General features: G+C 44.1%; 1 protein-coding gene across 9 annotated transcripts in view; it reads right to left on the bottom strand.

The window, feature by feature from the left end:
- Nucleotides 1-1,427: 1,427 nt before the first annotated feature.
- The window catches only part of LOC147019404 (rho-associated protein kinase 2-like), a 184,076-nt gene continuing 168,155 nt past the window's right edge, over nt 1,428-17,348 (bottom strand). For 7 of the 9 annotated variants that reach the window (XM_085893836.1, XM_085893841.1, XM_085893839.1 and 4 more), the window contains 6 exons: nt 15,016-15,104; nt 14,737-14,815; nt 14,184-14,451; nt 11,334-11,598; nt 2,897-2,998; nt 1,428-2,558 (listed from right to left, as the gene is read on the bottom strand). In XM_085893836.1, the coding sequence (XP_085749962.1) occupies nt 2,911-2,998; nt 11,334-11,598; nt 14,184-14,451; nt 14,737-14,815; nt 15,016-15,104 (789 nt within the window). In that variant the 3' untranslated portion in view covers nt 1,428-2,558; nt 2,897-2,910. Of the gene's footprint in view, nt 2,559-2,896; nt 2,999-6,519; nt 6,576-11,333; nt 11,599-14,183; nt 14,452-14,736; nt 14,816-15,015; nt 15,105-17,348 lie in introns of all 9 variants that reach the window. The other 2 variants (XM_085893837.1, XM_085893838.1) reach the window with 2 other exon arrangements.

A 17,348-nucleotide genomic window follows, 5' to 3' on the forward strand; every position in this document is an offset into this window, starting at 1 on the left:
GGATATCCCTCCTCACACAATCCTCCCATCTCAACTGTAGTCTACCTCTTTTCCTCCCACCTTGCTCCCTCAACCTATCTGCTCTCTTTGCCATTCTTGCTTCCCCCATCTGCAATAAGTGTCCAGCCCATCTCAGCCGGCACTTCACCAATCTCCCCATCAAACTCATCTGCACACCAATCTTCTCCCACAGTTCATCGATCCACCTTCTGTGCTCCCTCTTCACTCCCGCAATCCTCATTTCAAACAATCTGTTGTTCTCACATGCTTGCAGCCTCTGTTGTTGTCTCTCTGTCAATGCCACCATCCCCAGACTGGAAAGGTAGGCCGGCGTTACACGTTACATCAGAACCTTCCCTTTCAATTTTCTTCATATGTTTGTCTGCCATTACTTCCTCCATCTTCCACCACACATTCACACCCACCTGAATCCTCCATACCTCTGCCTCGTACTTACCATCCTCAGTTACTGTTCCTCACAGATGCTCAAACCTATTTCCATATTTCTCCTTCGCCTCAAACCAGATATTCCTTTCTTTCCTCTGCTGCCCGGCCCACATCACCTCAGTCTTCTCCATACTCATCTTCCGCCCATGTTTCCCAAATGTCTCATTCCACTCCCCCATTACTTCCCGCATCTCCCACCCACTCTCCACCACAACAACCAGATTGTCCACATACAATATCCTACCCATACTACCCCTCAAGCTCACCTTCCTGCTTACCAGGTCCATCACCATGATAAACACAAGTGGGCTGAGAGCGATTCTCTACACATATGTACATAATACACATATTACACACACATTATAGTTATAAATTCGTTTGAATGTTTTGGAAGCGATAATTTTCCATAAATCAACACAACAGAAAAGCCACGGTTAAAAAAGAAAACCACAAAAAACCTCCAGATTCCTCCATGTTGAAAAGTTGATCAAATCTGCCACAGAGAAGATGCGGAAACAAAATGAGAACAAGCACAGATGAAGTAATTTGAGTCGGTAACAGCATGACATGCTCTGTTTTGGTGTAAATGTTAATCTGCATTTGATGTGGCCTTCAGTATCTGCAACGAAAATAACATGGTGGTGTTCAGGTCTTTTTCAAATTAAAGTGAATCCAAGCCACTCACCTGCCTCTGCTCGTCAACATCCCGGCTCCTTGCGACCCGCTTATTCTGCTCAAAAATGTTACATCTCCTTGAGAGTACAAAACACAAGTTACAAGTCCTCATTTGCACTCCAACTTTATTACCATTCAACGTCCATTTCCTCACTCTTTGTTGAACCTCTCGATTTAAAATTTCTAACAACACGAAACTGCAAGTCTTGAAACCAAATTTCAACTGTTCCTTTTTGGTTAAAACGTTTTCATAAAGTATTGCAACGCAGATGGCATGTGATCATATATATATATATATATATATATATATATATATATATATATATATATATATATATATATATATATATATATATATATATATATATACACATACATATATACACATACATATATACACATACATATATACACATACACACACACACACACACACACACACACACACACACACACACACACACACACACACACACACACACACACACACCTATCTTATCCAATCAATCAGAAAACGCAGGGGATGGATGATTAGTCTTTTCATTGAGATTGTTCCAATTCCAGATAAATTACACCACAAGTTACTGAGTGCCGCTCGTGCCGAACACTTCGCACCGGGGTACATCAGAGGCGAAGATGGAGAAATCAAGAGCACGTCACATACTGCAGAACACGCTTTCAAAATACAAAGAACTTTGGCAGGAAGCCCATGATAATTATGACAATGAGGATTAAAATATACAAGAAAACCCATGACAAAAACATGGCAAAGTAAGTGCAATAAACAATGGCTGTTTGACGTAACCTTCACCGACATACAAAGAGGCATGGGGGGGGGGGCATCGTTTCAGAATGAGCAGTGGAACCAGCTGACCAATTTCAATACAGCACTCAGTGGACTTGAGAGTGGCAGCATCAGGTGCAAAGTTAACCATGGACAGAGGTTTTGTTATGACCACCATTTCGTCTGCCAGTGAGTCCGAGTCCATTGACCATTACACGTGTTATTACGTTTCACTCACCTTCCCTCGATTTTGTATAAACAGCCACTCTCGCAAACTTTCATCAGACGTCACTTGGATGGAATTTCAAAGGCTAATTCTGCAAATAAGTGTAAAATGTATACATGTATATAAAAACAACAACAACAAAAAAACCCCAACAAGATGTTCAGCGATTACACACCACGATTTTACAGAAAGCCTAAAACACATTCCTCCACCATCATGATGCTCGTGCAAAGAAGTTTGCGAGATGAGGGCACGTTCGCCTCGTTTGAGTCTCATGCAGAATCCAAATCCTGAGAGCCAGGCCCCATCGGTCCCGTCACACCTTGGCTGAGGAAGCCGCTCGGGACGGTCTGAGGACCAGCGACAGCTTCAGATCCTGCGACAGCTTTTTCCCGCGCTCGTCAGTACCCATTCACGCAGTATCAGCTGTTAAGAGAAGAGCGAAACAAACACATTGGAAATGAATGATGTGCAACTGTTACTCGATGATCAAAGTGACGTCCAATGTACATTCTCAACGTGCGATGGCACCTCAAACAAGCTGGTTAGATCCACACAACAAGCACAAGGTTAGTGCATGCGTCAACAAAATAAATGATCAACACCGTTACGAAGGCACAAAAATAAGTTTTTCTTTTATTATATTTCGATGCAACGTTCCAAGCATCAGATCAAAGCGTGAAAGGCCGAACGACCGGAGCAAGCGAATCGTGACCGAACGTACGGCACAGCAAAACTACACCCTCATGCTATGTGATAGGTACCTAGAAAAACGTCTTTAGAAATTAAAAAAATTATCTTCATCAGATTCATCATCATCATCAAAAAAGCTGGTGGTCCAGTCTTCAAAGCCTACGTTGGGAAGCCTGCAACCACAGAAGGACAGGTCTGAGTCTAATCGTTTATCAGCAACAAACGACAATGACCTCGTCGACAAGAACGGAAACCAGACCCAAGACATCATCAAATGAGAGTTTGTGGCACCAGCAAATCAAGGAAACAGCTCATACCACCACCAAATCAAGGAAACAGCTCATACCACCACCAAATCAAGGAAACAGCTCACACCACCACCAAATCAAGGAAACAGCTCATACCACCACCAAATAAAAAACAGCTCACACCACCAAATCAAGGAAACAGCTCACACCACCAAATCAAGAAAAACAGCTCACACCATCAAATCAAAGCAACAGCTCACACCACCACCAAATCAAAGAAACAGCTCACCACCACCAAAATCAAGGAAACAGCTCACACCACCAAATCAAAGAAACAGCTCACATCACCAAATCAAGGAAACAGCTCACACCACCACCAAATCAAGGAAACAGCTCACCACCACCAAAATCAAGGAAACAGCTCACACCGCCAAATCAAAGAAGAAACAGCTCACACCACCACCAAATCAAGGAAACAGCTCACACCACTACCAAATCAAAAACAGCTCACACCACCACCAAATCAAAGAAACAGCTCACACCACCACCAAATCAAAGAAACAGCTCACACCACCACCAAATCAAAGAAACAGCTCACACCACCACCAAATCAAAGAAACAGCTCACACCACCACCAAATCAAAAACAGCTCACACCACCACCAAATCAAAAACAGCTCACACCACCACCAAATCAAAGAAACAGCTCACACCACCACCAAATCAAAGAAACAGCTCACCACCACCAAATCAAAGAAACAGCTCACACCACCAAATCAAGGAAACAGCTCACACCACCAAATCAAGGAAACAGCTCACACCACCAAATCAAGGAAACAGCTCACACCACCAAATCAAAGAAACAGCTCACACCACCACCAAATCAAGGAAACAGCTCACACCACCAAATCAAAGAAACAGCTCACACCACCACAAAAATCACAGAAACAACTCACACCACCACCAAATCAAAGAAACAGCTCACATCACCACCAAATCAAAGAAACAGCTCACATCACCACCAAATCAAGGAAACAGCTCACACCACTACCAAATCAAAGAAACAGCTCACCACCACCAAATCAAAAAACAGCTCACACCACCACCAAATCAAAGAAACAGCTCACATCACCACCAAATCAAGGAAACAGCTCACACCACCACCAAATCAAAGAAACAGCTCATCACCAAATCAAAAAACAGCTCACACCACCACCAAATCAAGGAAACAGCTCACCACCACCAAAATCAAGGAAACAGCTCACACCACCAAATCAAAGAAACAGCTCACACCACCACCAAATCAAGGAAACAGCTCACACCACCACCAAATCAAAAACAGCTCACACCACCACCAAATCAAAGAAACAGCTCACACCACCACCAAATCAAAGAAACAGCTCACACCACCACCAAATCAAAGAAACAGCTCACACCACCAAATCAAGGAAACAGCTCACACCACCAAATCAAAGAAACAGCTCACACGACCACCAAATCACAGAAACAACTCACACCATCACCAAATCAAAGAAACAGCTCACACCACCACCAAATCAAGGAAACAGCTCACACCACCACCAAATCAAAGAAACAGCTTACACCACTACCAAATCAAGGAAACAGCTCACACCACCACCAAATCAAAGAAACAGCTCACACCACCACCAAATCACAGAAACAGCTCACACTACCACATCTTTTTTGACATCTGTTTTATTTTCAGATTGATTGTAATGTTTTCACCTTTACTCTGAACAGCGGCTTGAAGCAAAATTCCCCGATGTGCTCAAATGATGGACAATCTCCAAAGGTTTTGTCAAAGTGAATAAAACCGTGTTTCACTTACAGTGCATCCACCACAGCTCAAAATTAGTTTCACAAGATGTTCCATTGATGAAAAAAACAATGAGTAACAATTGTCCATGATCAGCCCATGGAATTACTCTGGACCTAGTTTGGATCCGAGAGGACAGCACGACACGTTTTCTGAGGAACGAACCGTGCCCACAAATTTCCTTAAAGAAATGGGAACCACCCCACCCCAGATGTGTATGTAACAAAAATATTTTATCCTAACTGCAGAGCGGTTAAACACATTAAAAACTTGCAAACAATTCACGAGCTCTCATGCTCTGGTTTCTTGATAACGGTAATTTGCACAAGAAATCAAAACCAAACCTCCATCCATCCATCCATCCATCCATCCATCGGTCCTTTATCAAGGTCTCCACAGGATGCAAAGGCATTTAAAGGGGTTTGCAGTTAATTACAATCACCAATTGGAAACACTGCCAAGCACAGCACAGAGTCAACCTGAACCGTTTAAAGATGAACCTTCCCAGAACTTTACCCTCATGGAAGTAGTCTGTTGGCTCTAAAGATCACGATGGCTTGGACACCTAGACTACGGGCAGTCATTCAGTCTCTCACGAATAGAGCAAAGTGTCACGATTCAAAAATAACAGTGTGAGCTCTAATAAGCAGGTCTTTCGAGCTCGAATAAGCAGGTCTTTTGAGCTCTAATAAGCAGGTCTTTCGAGCTCTAATAAGTAGCCTTTTCCTTCCGAAGTGGCAAACACCTCAGCTTGCGAATCTTTATTACTACCTCACAGTGGCTCAAAAATTTCCACCAGAAAACTGCTTTCCCTGCAGCAAGGGCACAAAACAAACGGTGCTCAGGATGAGCAATGTGCGTCAGGCTCGAGGCTCATGTACCTGATTTCAGAAGTTTGAGGTTGTGTGTTTAGTATGTACACAAGGAAGAGGAAATCAACCACGCAGCCCACCTCCCGTACGGGCGAGGCACGCACCGCATGTGTACGTAATAAAGAGATGATCCACGACCTGTTACTATGGTTTGCAGTAGGAATGATCAAATTTTACATCAACCACCGCAAAATAAACACACCTTGCACCTCCATCCGTTGGAGAAACAAATACGAAGGAACACCGTGAAGGCACAAAACGATTGTTGAAGCAAAAATTGTCACTTGTTGAGATGCATAAAACAAAGATTATCGTTCCTTCCTGTGATCTTTACAGCCAGCAAGGAAGACGTGGATATTACTTTTATGAAAAAAAAATACTCATCATTGTATAATGATGTCTGTGAAACAGCAGGTAGGCTAAACAGAAATCTCTAATAAAGTACAATGGACACACAAGCCATCCAGTGATATCAAAGTCAAACAGAAATTCTCCAATCCTGCAGCAGAAAATGTTTGCAGTCACGAAGGAGCGATTGTCAGAAGAACATGCAGCCTGTTACGAACACAAACGTACTGAGTCACATGCACAGCACGGTTTGTAAACACACCGGCACATCCTCGAGCAGCGCCGTGGCCACATAGCAGCAGCGACTCCCGATAGAGAGAAGGGACAGACAAGCCAAACGCTCATGCTCAGAATGAGGGTGGGAAGCAAGAGCGGACCAAACATACTTACTCGAGTCACACTTTGGAAAGTCTCAGTGAAGGATAATTCGGAGACGAGGTGGGGAGCTAGCGTGGTAAGAGCACATGAGTTATAATTCAATAATTTCCCACAACAGGTGATTATATTACAATTACTCTTCCAAAATAATATGCTTTATCACTGGAAGGAAAATATACCATCCTTTATGGTTGTGGTGAGGACCTTCATTACTTGGAACAATTGTTTTGTTCATGAGTGGGGGCGAACCCGGGTCTTGAGAGATCCTCCCCAGTCGGGCAAACCCAAGCCTCTTAGGTCTGGGGAGAACCTGAATATCTCTGGTCTGGGACAAACCCTAGTCTCTCAGATCAGAGGCGAAACTGAATTTCTCTGGATTGCAATGAACCCAAGGGTCTCTGGTCCGATACGAACCCGAGGGTCTCTGGTCCGGGATTGAACCCGAGTCTCTCAGGTCCGAGCCGAACCCGAATCTTGAGAGAGCCTCCCCGGTCAGGGCAAACCAAGGCCTCTCAGGTCCAGGGTGAACCTGAGTAATTCTGGTCCAGGAAGAACCCGAGTATTTCTGGTCCAGGACGAACCCAAGTCTCTCAGATCCGAGGCGAACCCAAGTTTCTCTGGTCCGGGACGAACCCGAGTCTCTCATGTCCAGGCCGAACCCGAATCTTGAAAGAGCCTCCCTCATCAGGGAGGACCCGAGTCTCAACAGAGCCCCCCCAATCAAGGCGAACATGAGCCTCTCAGGTTCAGGGGAACCCGAGCCTCGACAGTCGTGCTGAACCTGAGTCTCAAGAGTCTCTCAAGCCATGGCAAGACAGTATCTTTCGGGTCGGGGTATACCCGTCTCAAGAGTCTCATGCCAGAGCAAACCCAAGTCTCTCTCGCATCTCATCAGTCAGAATGAACCTGAGTGTCATTCTCCCAAACATATTATCTGACAGAATATCATGTTTCTATTTGCACAGTCTAAACAAACCTTGGGGTAAGGGAGGAATGCAATTTTGCAGAAATGGCACAAAAAGGAAAGTCTTCATACAGAAGGAATTTCATATTATGCACCTTTGATTACCATTTTGTTGCAGGTAAGTGTGATAATAGTTATGCTGGAGGTGTACGGTGCACTCCACAGCCAATTAGAGAATTGGAGTGACGGGTTTGATGGTACAATCACTTGTAGACATAATTCAATATTAAAAACCTTTGGTTGCCTCCATGTGACCAAAATATCCGAAAGTACTAGAATGACACTCTGTAGAGTGCGTGCCTCCACCAGGCTAAACAGTTTACATTTTGTATCCCACTGATAGGGTGGATCTGGATCCGGACCTGAATCAAAATCTAATCGGCTTGTTCTCGTCACCTTGAGATATCGTGCTAAACGTCGTTTTTGGCCCCATCTCCTAATGGTGTATGATCACTTATAAAAAAATTTAAAAATTATCGTCTCCGGATGTGGATCTTCACCAAAACAGAACAAATTCGTTCTTGCCACACACACAACATGTCCACCAAGTTTCGTCCGAATCCGTCCATAACATTTGGAGATATCATTGCTCACAGACAGATAGATAGGGATGAAAACATAACCTCCATCCACCTTCGGTGGCAGAGGTAATAAAATTGGAATGTTGAGATGGGAAATCCTACACGGCATTCAAAGTGCTGTTATAAGGGCTGGCAGGATGGCCTCGAGGTATTCGCACTCACCTCTGAGCTATTGAACTTTGGTTGGAATCTCAACCCAGCTATAAACTGTCATCCCGGTGTTTCACAGGCAGGGTGATTCATCAATATGCGTGTGCTGTCCCTCGTGTGCTGTCCCTTGGATGGACGTTAAACAGGGCGTCCCGGCCAATAGCATTAGTTGGTCGATGTTAAAGATCCTACAGCGTCTTTGGCAAACAGTCGGTGAGTTATCACCGACATCCTGAACAAGTTAAAAATTCCTGCACAAATCAACGTCAGTGAAGCGTCAGGCCTGGCCAGTTAGTTCTAGAAAGACTTGTTCAAGAACGTTATGAGCGAGAATAAGGTGGGAATAATTAGGGTCATATTGTTGCGAATCTGGAAGCCATGAGCACTCAACATTCAGGTCCTTATAGAACAGTTATATCGGTAAGTACGTGTTTCTCGTTAGGAACCCGTCCCCAGTCTAATGGGAATTAAATGTTCGTGAGCTGCAGAGTTATTTTGATAGTCAGGATTTTCTTTTACATTTGTAAATCCCCAACAACTACAACCACACCTTCGCTCCATCCTGACGCCATAACGCTCGCGGTGGGCGGGGTTCAAGAGGACCTGGCGTCTCTCGCCCAATCCGGGGGATGCGAGCGAGGTTGCCGTCGGTCGGCCAATGAGCGCCGCCCACGCAGGACAATGTTACTCTCCCTGTTTAAGTGGCGGTCCGCCATGGCGGCCGCCACGCCGCCCGGTCCAATCAGCGTACTTGGCGCCCCTTTTGGCCAATCACGGGGGCGACGAGCGCATTTTACGCGCCAAAACCGTCGAGTCTGAGAGAGTTTTTGCGACCGGAGTCTGCTCAAGTGCGCGTCTCTTCCTGGGTTTTGCGGCGGACTGCATCCCGCGCTTCGAGGGTGTTTCGTCTGGCGCGTTGCAGCGAGCAGTCGAGTTTCATCGGGAGAGAATACCTCGTCTCGCCTCCTCTGGATTTGGCTGCTATGGTCCATCCTTTGGCGACCGGAGCTCCGGGAAGGGGTGGACGTCCAACTGCACGCTCGCAGCCAGGTAGCCAGCCGTCCTGACTCCCAACCGAACTATCCTCCTCGGCTGGAGGATAGAATAAAAACCATTGAGGTCCATCTTCTTTTTGGGTGTTTGTGTGTCATTGGGCCCCATCTGTAAGTAGGAATTGTTTAAGTGCCTTGTACATACCTGCATTGCTTAGTCGGTTTAACTCTGCTCTTTGTGTGTTCCCTCCCCCCTATTGTAAAGAAATATCCATTTGGGTGAATGTTTCAGCTCGTCCTTGTCCTTTCCTTCATTGGTTTAGCACGGTGCGTGTTGGGGGATTAAAAAGGTCATTGCTGCCGTAGTTGTGCATTTGGACCGACGGGACCTCGGTAACCATCCGCCCGGGTTACGCACGGGTCGAGCACGGTAACGGCTCGTCCCGTTCGAGCTCTGTCGAGGGTGTGAATTCCTCGATAGCTCGCCATGTGGGCCTCTAGGTATTTTGAAGTTTGGCAAATAACCCTGTCCCACGAGGTTGGATTATTGACAATTCACGGTCCTGTAAGGGACCCGTACCTTCGGAGTTATCGGAAAGGTACGATCTAGATTCCGGGTGTTCGGTGGAGCCGACTCTACTGCTCCATCTAGCGCTCGTGTTCGCCGCTGATACCCGGCCCACAACAATATAAAAAGAAGCGGCTGCCATCGTCTCATGATTCCAAGAGCAAACATGACAGATTTCTCCCTTCAGGCTGAATACAATGCGTGCCTATTCTCTTCCCTGCCATTACAGCCTGATAGTCATCGCAACTGAGCCAAGAAAAAGAAAAAACTCCGGGCTGTTAAAACTAGCAAATAGCTTGGCGACTCATTACGGTCGTGTTACGTTGGGCAACGGTGTCGCTTGGCGCAAGAATCATCCATGTGGTCTCATCGCTCGAACAAATCAATTAAAAAAGTTCAAATTAAATTGCCTTTTGTCCTGCTCTGAACACGTGCACGCACGCACGCACGAGCGCACACATGCACACACACACACACACAGTTACAACCTGAAGATTTTCCGACCAACTATTTCAAACATCAGTTCGAGTTTCAAAGGGCCAGGGGTTCACACAAAACGTAAACCATCACTTCGAGATACAGGACATCGAGAAAAATTGTACAGCAAGGGAAGCGTGCCCCCCCCCCCCAAAAAAACCTCAACATCAAGGCATCAAAATGAGCAAGGAATACAATATTGGACATAAAACATGAAAGGTTACAAGACATTAATCAAAGGGACAGGTGCACCTTTTGAAAAATTTGAGGACAGCGTGTACACCGTGTTCCGTACATATTGTTACCTCAGAGAGTGAATAACGAGGAAGTCCATGAAGCGATTTGTCACGCCTTCTGCAGTGGAACCCGTGCCATTGTCGAGAAGGGTCTCGCATCAAATTTGGTAACGAAGAATAAATTCTCTGCAGTGAAAACTATGTCCGTTGTACAGACCCAATAGATAGTGAGACATTTGTTGTGTCTCGTCAGTTACGTGCACAAGGTTGGTGTGTGCTGGATGAACAAATACGTGTTCTGAGCAAAACTAGATGAAATATCAATTCAGAGCTTGGAAACAAATTAAATAGGAACCTGAAAATGATATTAACAAAGAGAAATACCCCCAAAAGAGGCAGTGTAGAATAGTCACATGGAATTCATGATTATTTTGGACAAGGACGCAGGACTCAGAGGAGCTCGGCGACAGATGTTCCAAAACAGAGAGGGGATCAGGGAGACAGGGAAATCGCACAAGTGAATAAGTGGCAGAAGGAAGAGGGGTCATGGGTAGGGGTCAGTGAGTAGTGAGAGATGGGGGATGTTGGAGAAAGCACAAGGTGAGATTGGTGGCACTCTAAGGAACGAAGGGAGGGCCACGAGACGACAAACACAGGGGATTTGGTTCCGCGAGAGAATAGAGGGATGGGGGAATGGAGGTGAGCGTTCAGCTTAGCATTCAGGAGGTTGATCAAGTGTGGGATTGCAAAGAATGCATACATACTCGGCGCGCCAGAGGAAGGCGGTTCGCGTTCACATAAACACGACTCCTGAAGAGCATAGTACAAACTCTTTCCTTTACAGCAACATTTACTGACCTTGGCTTGTTCTGAGGGAGCTGTTCGCTGGCTCTCCTCTGCCCTTGACCTGCTGTCGCTCTCACAGTTGTGATGTTTGATGCTGATAGTGGCATTTGCCGAGACAATCGTGGGGAAGAATGGCTCAACGTCCCCATTGTGGACATGTCACTACACGGGGGCTTCTTTGGAATGCATTTGACCAGACGTTTAACCCAGCGTTGCTGCTCTTTTGGGGAGTTAGCCAAAAGCAGAAGGTTCTTTGCAGATGCCACATCAAAGTAAACTATGGTGGGGGAAGAGGGAGGAGGAGGAGGATTGAGAGGTAAGGGAAAAAATCCACATGCTTTGATCAAACCAAGTCGACACAAAAAAACAAACAAAGATGAACAGACAAAACGTGTGATAAAAATCGATCAACAAAAGGATGCAGCCTTTAAATATCAAGCTTGCCCAAACAAAATCACTCCGTGGGCCATTTATATTCAAACAGAAGACTAAATACTGCATTGGAGTCATTAGACTCTTCCATAATAATATGCCATGTTTTTGCATCATATTTACATTAATCAATATTCTGGAAACGACATTTACAACTGCCATGTCAAATCAATTTCCACTAATGCTCACCAGACCCCCCCCAACCCCAACCCCATTCCTTGACAGTGACGTCTTCCTCTGTAGTTCTGCAAGACGTTTATGGACAAGCTATATAATGGGCCTTAAATAATGGTATTAAAAAGAAAAATCAATGCATAGAACAAGTGACAAATCATTTTAAAACCAAAGTGAAAGGGTGGGGGGGGGCACAAGATCAAAGAAACATTTTAATTTACTCAACCTGAAAACAGAACATAGAATGAGGCAGTTTTATGAAACACAACAGTTTTACTATTTTAATGTTGAGATGAGACATCTGCATTCCTGTATTCCTCTTTTAAACTTCTTGTGGAACATCCTCCGTCAGTCTGTTAAATCCCACCCTTCCCTATAAGGCTTCCACAGAGGGCAGTGCACTCACACCTTAGGTCACCCTCCATTCCCAACCCATGATCTTTTCCTCACTAACCTTTCCTCACCCTTACCTTCCCCGATCAAGTTACATGTTGCTAGCTTTCCTTCTCTCTTCTCCTCCAGGTCATTCATCCATTTTATCCACATGTGCACCCATTATCAATGCATTGCATCCCCCCCCCCCTTCCCCGTCTTTTCACTGCGCACTCAAATGAGCAAACAATTTGTACAGAAAAAGGGATTATCAAAAGTCCCCGTCACAAATCTGTATAATTACCCCACGCACGTGAAGCGAAAAGCGGAGCGAAGCAATTGGTTCATGTCCATCCGTCCGTGTCATCAGTTTACGATAGTCAGCTTATGATCGAGGAACAACTTGCTTAAATTGAATGTTATATTTTGAACGAAAATCGGAACATGATTAGGAAGACAAATCTGTCGTTTCAACGTACCTTGGCTCTGAATTCGTTCCGATCGTGCAAGCATAGAGGGGAGTGATAATTGTTTTACTCTGTCTGCCTACCTGGCAGTCAAACAAAATTGAAAATCATTCCAAAACAGGAAACTTGCTGTTTTTTAAGGACTTTATAAAGGACACAAACAACAGGCACAAATAAATAATGTGACGTGTTAGATAGGGTGGTGTAATAGACACTGTGTACAACGGTGGTTAAAAACCAGAATTAATTTATCGAGACGCACTTAAACCTCGAGAAGCTTATTATTGAAATTGAATTACATACTTGAACACTGGAGAACACAAATCGCCTTCATAATATTTCCAAGAACCATGCTATATATCGATACATAGCATGAGAGGGTGTGGCATTTGTTTCGGGTGAAGAAGAGGCCGTCAGCATGGCTATGTATGATGCTGATCGACACTGCGTTAAATGGTGATCAATAAAGCCTCCATCTCCGAAACTGAGACTCAACGTCCTCTTATTGCAGGATATAAGGGTGGTGTATAAGGCTGCTTGAAATGGCACTAAACTTGAGGATTTTTTTTAAAACGATCTTTAAAACCATTATTTTATTACAATTTTAGTATATATGTTCTTAAACATTGTGAGGGATATTGTGTTCTCTGAACTCTCATTTTCATTGCTTTTGAGTCAGCAAAAGCTTCATACCGAAAAACCAGAAATGAAGTTCCACCAAGACAGACAGACAGACAAGATGGGTGGACAAACAAACATAAATTAATAAAAACCTCAAAAGCATCTGTGGCCAATTACTCCCATTAAGTAACCATAACTATTGAATATAATGATTATTGAGCTGAAGTTGGTGAAGGACCTTTCCTCTCTCCTCCATTTTGTATTCTTCAAAGAATCAGGACAAGCCTCACAGGCTACTTCTGGCAGTACAGATAAAAAAGCTGCTCAGCAATAATAATTTAAAAAACAGGCCAAGTTACATTTTAAACGAGGGAGGTCTTTGATATTTATGTTTCCAGATGCAAAGCAGTTGTGGTTAATTAGTGCAAGTAATTTGCCACAGCTGCCTTAATGGATGAGAAACATGATTGGCATAGAGTTCATTCATCATTTTGCTTAATGCATCCACATGTTGCCCCACTGTCCAACTGTTAGCGTGTTGCCTTATACCCGCAGTCACTATGTTCTTCAAAAAGCCTATATTTTGAAAGGGAAAGGAAACACAATCTGTCCAAAACAGCTCCAATGAGTTATAAAAACTACAGCATGCTCCAACTGAAGTTGGAGAACTGCAAATAGATCCTGACATTGGATCTCAAGTATCACAGAGTTTGGTAAAGAGGGTTAAGTTTTGTTAGCAAATTCTAGTCAGCACAACTAACGACAGTGTAAACCGATGAGCAATGGCAACCATTACCTCTGCATGGAGGCAGTTTGTCCTCCCCACGGCCAAAGTGGTCTTTGTGGCACTTAAATTGGCATCTGCGGCACTCATAGGCCGCAGGTGGCTTGAAGACGTTCCACAGTGGGCGGCTGCAAACATCGCAGCCTGTTGGGAAGTGGTAAAGGTTGGGCACAAATTCATGGCTCTTGTGCAAGAAGCAGTTCGAATTCCCCACGAGATTCTGTGACTCTGTGACAAACTCCGAGTCCTTCCTGCTCTCACCTTCGTTCGCATACAGGATCTGTCCGGCACATCCAGAAACATCAGACACAGGCTCAGAATTCAAATGCAGTCTCATTCAGCTGAAGAAAAGCATGAAGTGTGTGGAATGATATGGAAGCTGAGCTGATGTGACATGTTAGAATATTGTATTTACACCAAAAACAGGCAAGCAAAACTGCATACTTTCTACACCAAGGACATCCACAAAGATAAAGTTTAAAATTGTGGGAAAAGGTTTCTAAAGTGCACAAACATTAGATGACAAGCAAAACGATGAACCAATCAGCAAAGAACCATTGCTCACCTGAAAAATTTTTGGGATATCCGTAAGCTCAGCTCTGTAAACATCGCTCTGGGTGACGGGTCTTACGTGGAAAAGCTTGCTGTCACACCACAGTCAAACCAACAGAAAATAAGTAATTTGCTAAACAGAAGAAATGGGTTTAAAGAACCAAGTAAATCGATCAGAGCGTAGGGGAGGAGGGATGGTGACAATTCGGGAATAAAACAACCATCAAGGATCATGTTTTGCATGGAAGTAACATAATATATTCATGTCGTGAAATGACCTGGCAACACTTACTCGATGTCAAGAACCATGCACGGAGCGGAGTGCTCTTTGTCAGTCTCATCATTGTAAAAAAGAATTTTTCTGCTGCTGACAACCACATACTGGAAAACGCACAAACAACCAAATTTGTGCCACACAGACAGACTCGAGTTAGTCACGGTTCTTTCGACTTTAGAAAAAAATGTATAGTTTTTTAATAAAAATGCAAAAACACATTTACAGGCCATGGCAACCTTTCATAAAAAATCACATGAAATAAAACATGATCTGGGTGGAGATAACAATTGAGAAGGGGAACAGGAGGTGGGGGAGGGGGGTAGTGGAATGGGAAACAAATAATTAAATATTACATGGGGGTGAAAAGAGGTAAAATTAATCAAGAACAATGAGATCCATTGTCATGAGCTCCTCAAAGAGCCCTGAGTTTTATCATCACAAACCCCTTAAAGAGCCATGAGTTTTATCACCAAAAACCCCTTAAAGAGCCCTAAGTATTATCATAACAAACCCCTAAAGAGCCATGAGTTTTATCATCACAAACCCCTTAAAGAGCCCTGAGTTTTATCATCACAAACCCCTTAAAGAGTCCTGAGTTTTATCATCACAAACCCCTTAAAAAGCCCCGAGTTTTATCACCAAAAACCCCTTAAAGAGCAATAACTTTTATCATAACAAACCCCTAAAGAGCCATGAGTTTTATCACCAAACCCTTCAAAGACAGACCCCTGAGTTTTATCATCACAATCCCCTTGAAGAGCCCTGAGTTTTATCATCACAAACCCCTTAAAGAGCCCTGAATTTTATCATCACAAACCCCTTAAAGAGCCCTGAATTTTATCACCACAAACCCCTTAAAGACCCTGAATTTTATCACCACAAACCCCTTAAAGAGCCCTGAGTTTTATCATCACAAACCCCTTAAAGAGCCCTGAATTTTATCATCACAAACCCCTTAAAGAGCCATGAGTTTTATCACCAAACCCTTCAAAGACAGACCCCTGAGTTTTATCATCACAATCCCCTTGAAGAGCCCTGAGTTTTATCATCACAAACCCCTTAAAGAGCCCTGAATTTTATCATCACAAACCCCTTAAAGAGCCCTGAATTTTATCACCACAAACCCCTTAAAGACCCTGAATTTTATCACCACAAACCCCTTAAAGAGCCCTGAATTTTATCATCACAAACCCCTTAAAGAGCTTTCAGTTTTCTCATGATAAATCTCTGAAAGAGCCCTGTTTGTGTGGAAATGGTGGCACTGACAGAGAGGCAACAACAGAGGCTGCAGTTTTGCAAGAACAACTCGGTCAGGAGGATTGCGGGAGTGAAGAGGGTGGATAGGAGGAGGATGGATGAACTGAGGGAGGAGATTGGTGTGCAAATGAGCTTGACAGGGAGGTGAAATTCTGGCTGAGATGGGCTGGACACTTTGTGTGGTTGGGGGAAGAGAATGGCATAGAGAGCGGATAGGTTGAGGGAGCAAGGTAGGAGGAAAATAGGGAGACTGCGGTTAAGGTGGGAGGATTGTGTGAGGAGGGATATCAGTATGGTGGGGGTGGTCAAAGAGCAAAACCATTTTTAAAATAATGCCTCCAGTGACTTCATCAGCACAAAAACAAATAAAAATGCATAATATTGGGTGGCCTGTGAATGTTCCCATCTAAACCCCTGGCTCATGATTTGGGAAAACTATGCAGTTTAAAATTCCAAGGAGTATATGCGTTAGTGCACTGTCGACTGCAGTGTATCCTGCCATCGGCTACACCATTCCAAGAGCCATGCAGCTGTTTTTTTTTTTTTTACCATTTTCTATATCCTATTTGATATTTTAATTTTTGTATACAATATTGAGATTCATATAAGAGCTAACATACAGAACGTATAACAAATAGAGCAGGAGACGAGAGTAGTGGGAGAAGGATGCACAAAACCCTGGGAAAGAGAGACATGAGGAGATCTGTGGAATGGAGAGGGATGGGTCAGGGTACATGGGGTAAAAAAGATGGACAATTCAGGGACTTTCGGGAAGGAAAGCAGGGAATTTGAAGGAGGTGGGTTTGGGTGGATTAGCGGGGGTAGAAAAGATCATGGTTTTCGATGGGGGAAGAAAAGAGATGGTGGTGAACAGCTGTTTTGAAGACCTGGAGGGAAGAGTGGGATTTTGTTCCAAATGCAGGGAAAACAGAAGAATGAAAGAGTGAAGGTGAGCAGTCGTTCTTGATTTTGCTAGTTTTACCAGAAGGGGGTTGCTGGCAGACCTTGAGCACCGTGTGGAAATTTTGGGGGGGCAAACAGAGCAGGGGGGCGAGGCCAGAGAGGAGACTGTTGAAGACAGAAGGAACACT

Source organism: Eptatretus burgeri, chromosome 9 (genome assembly GCF_056783735.1).
Source record: "Eptatretus burgeri isolate ZD-2024b chromosome 9, Ebu_testis_v1, whole genome shotgun sequence".
In the NCBI taxonomy this organism is placed as follows: Eukaryota; Metazoa; Chordata; class Myxini; order Myxiniformes; family Myxinidae; genus Eptatretus; species Eptatretus burgeri.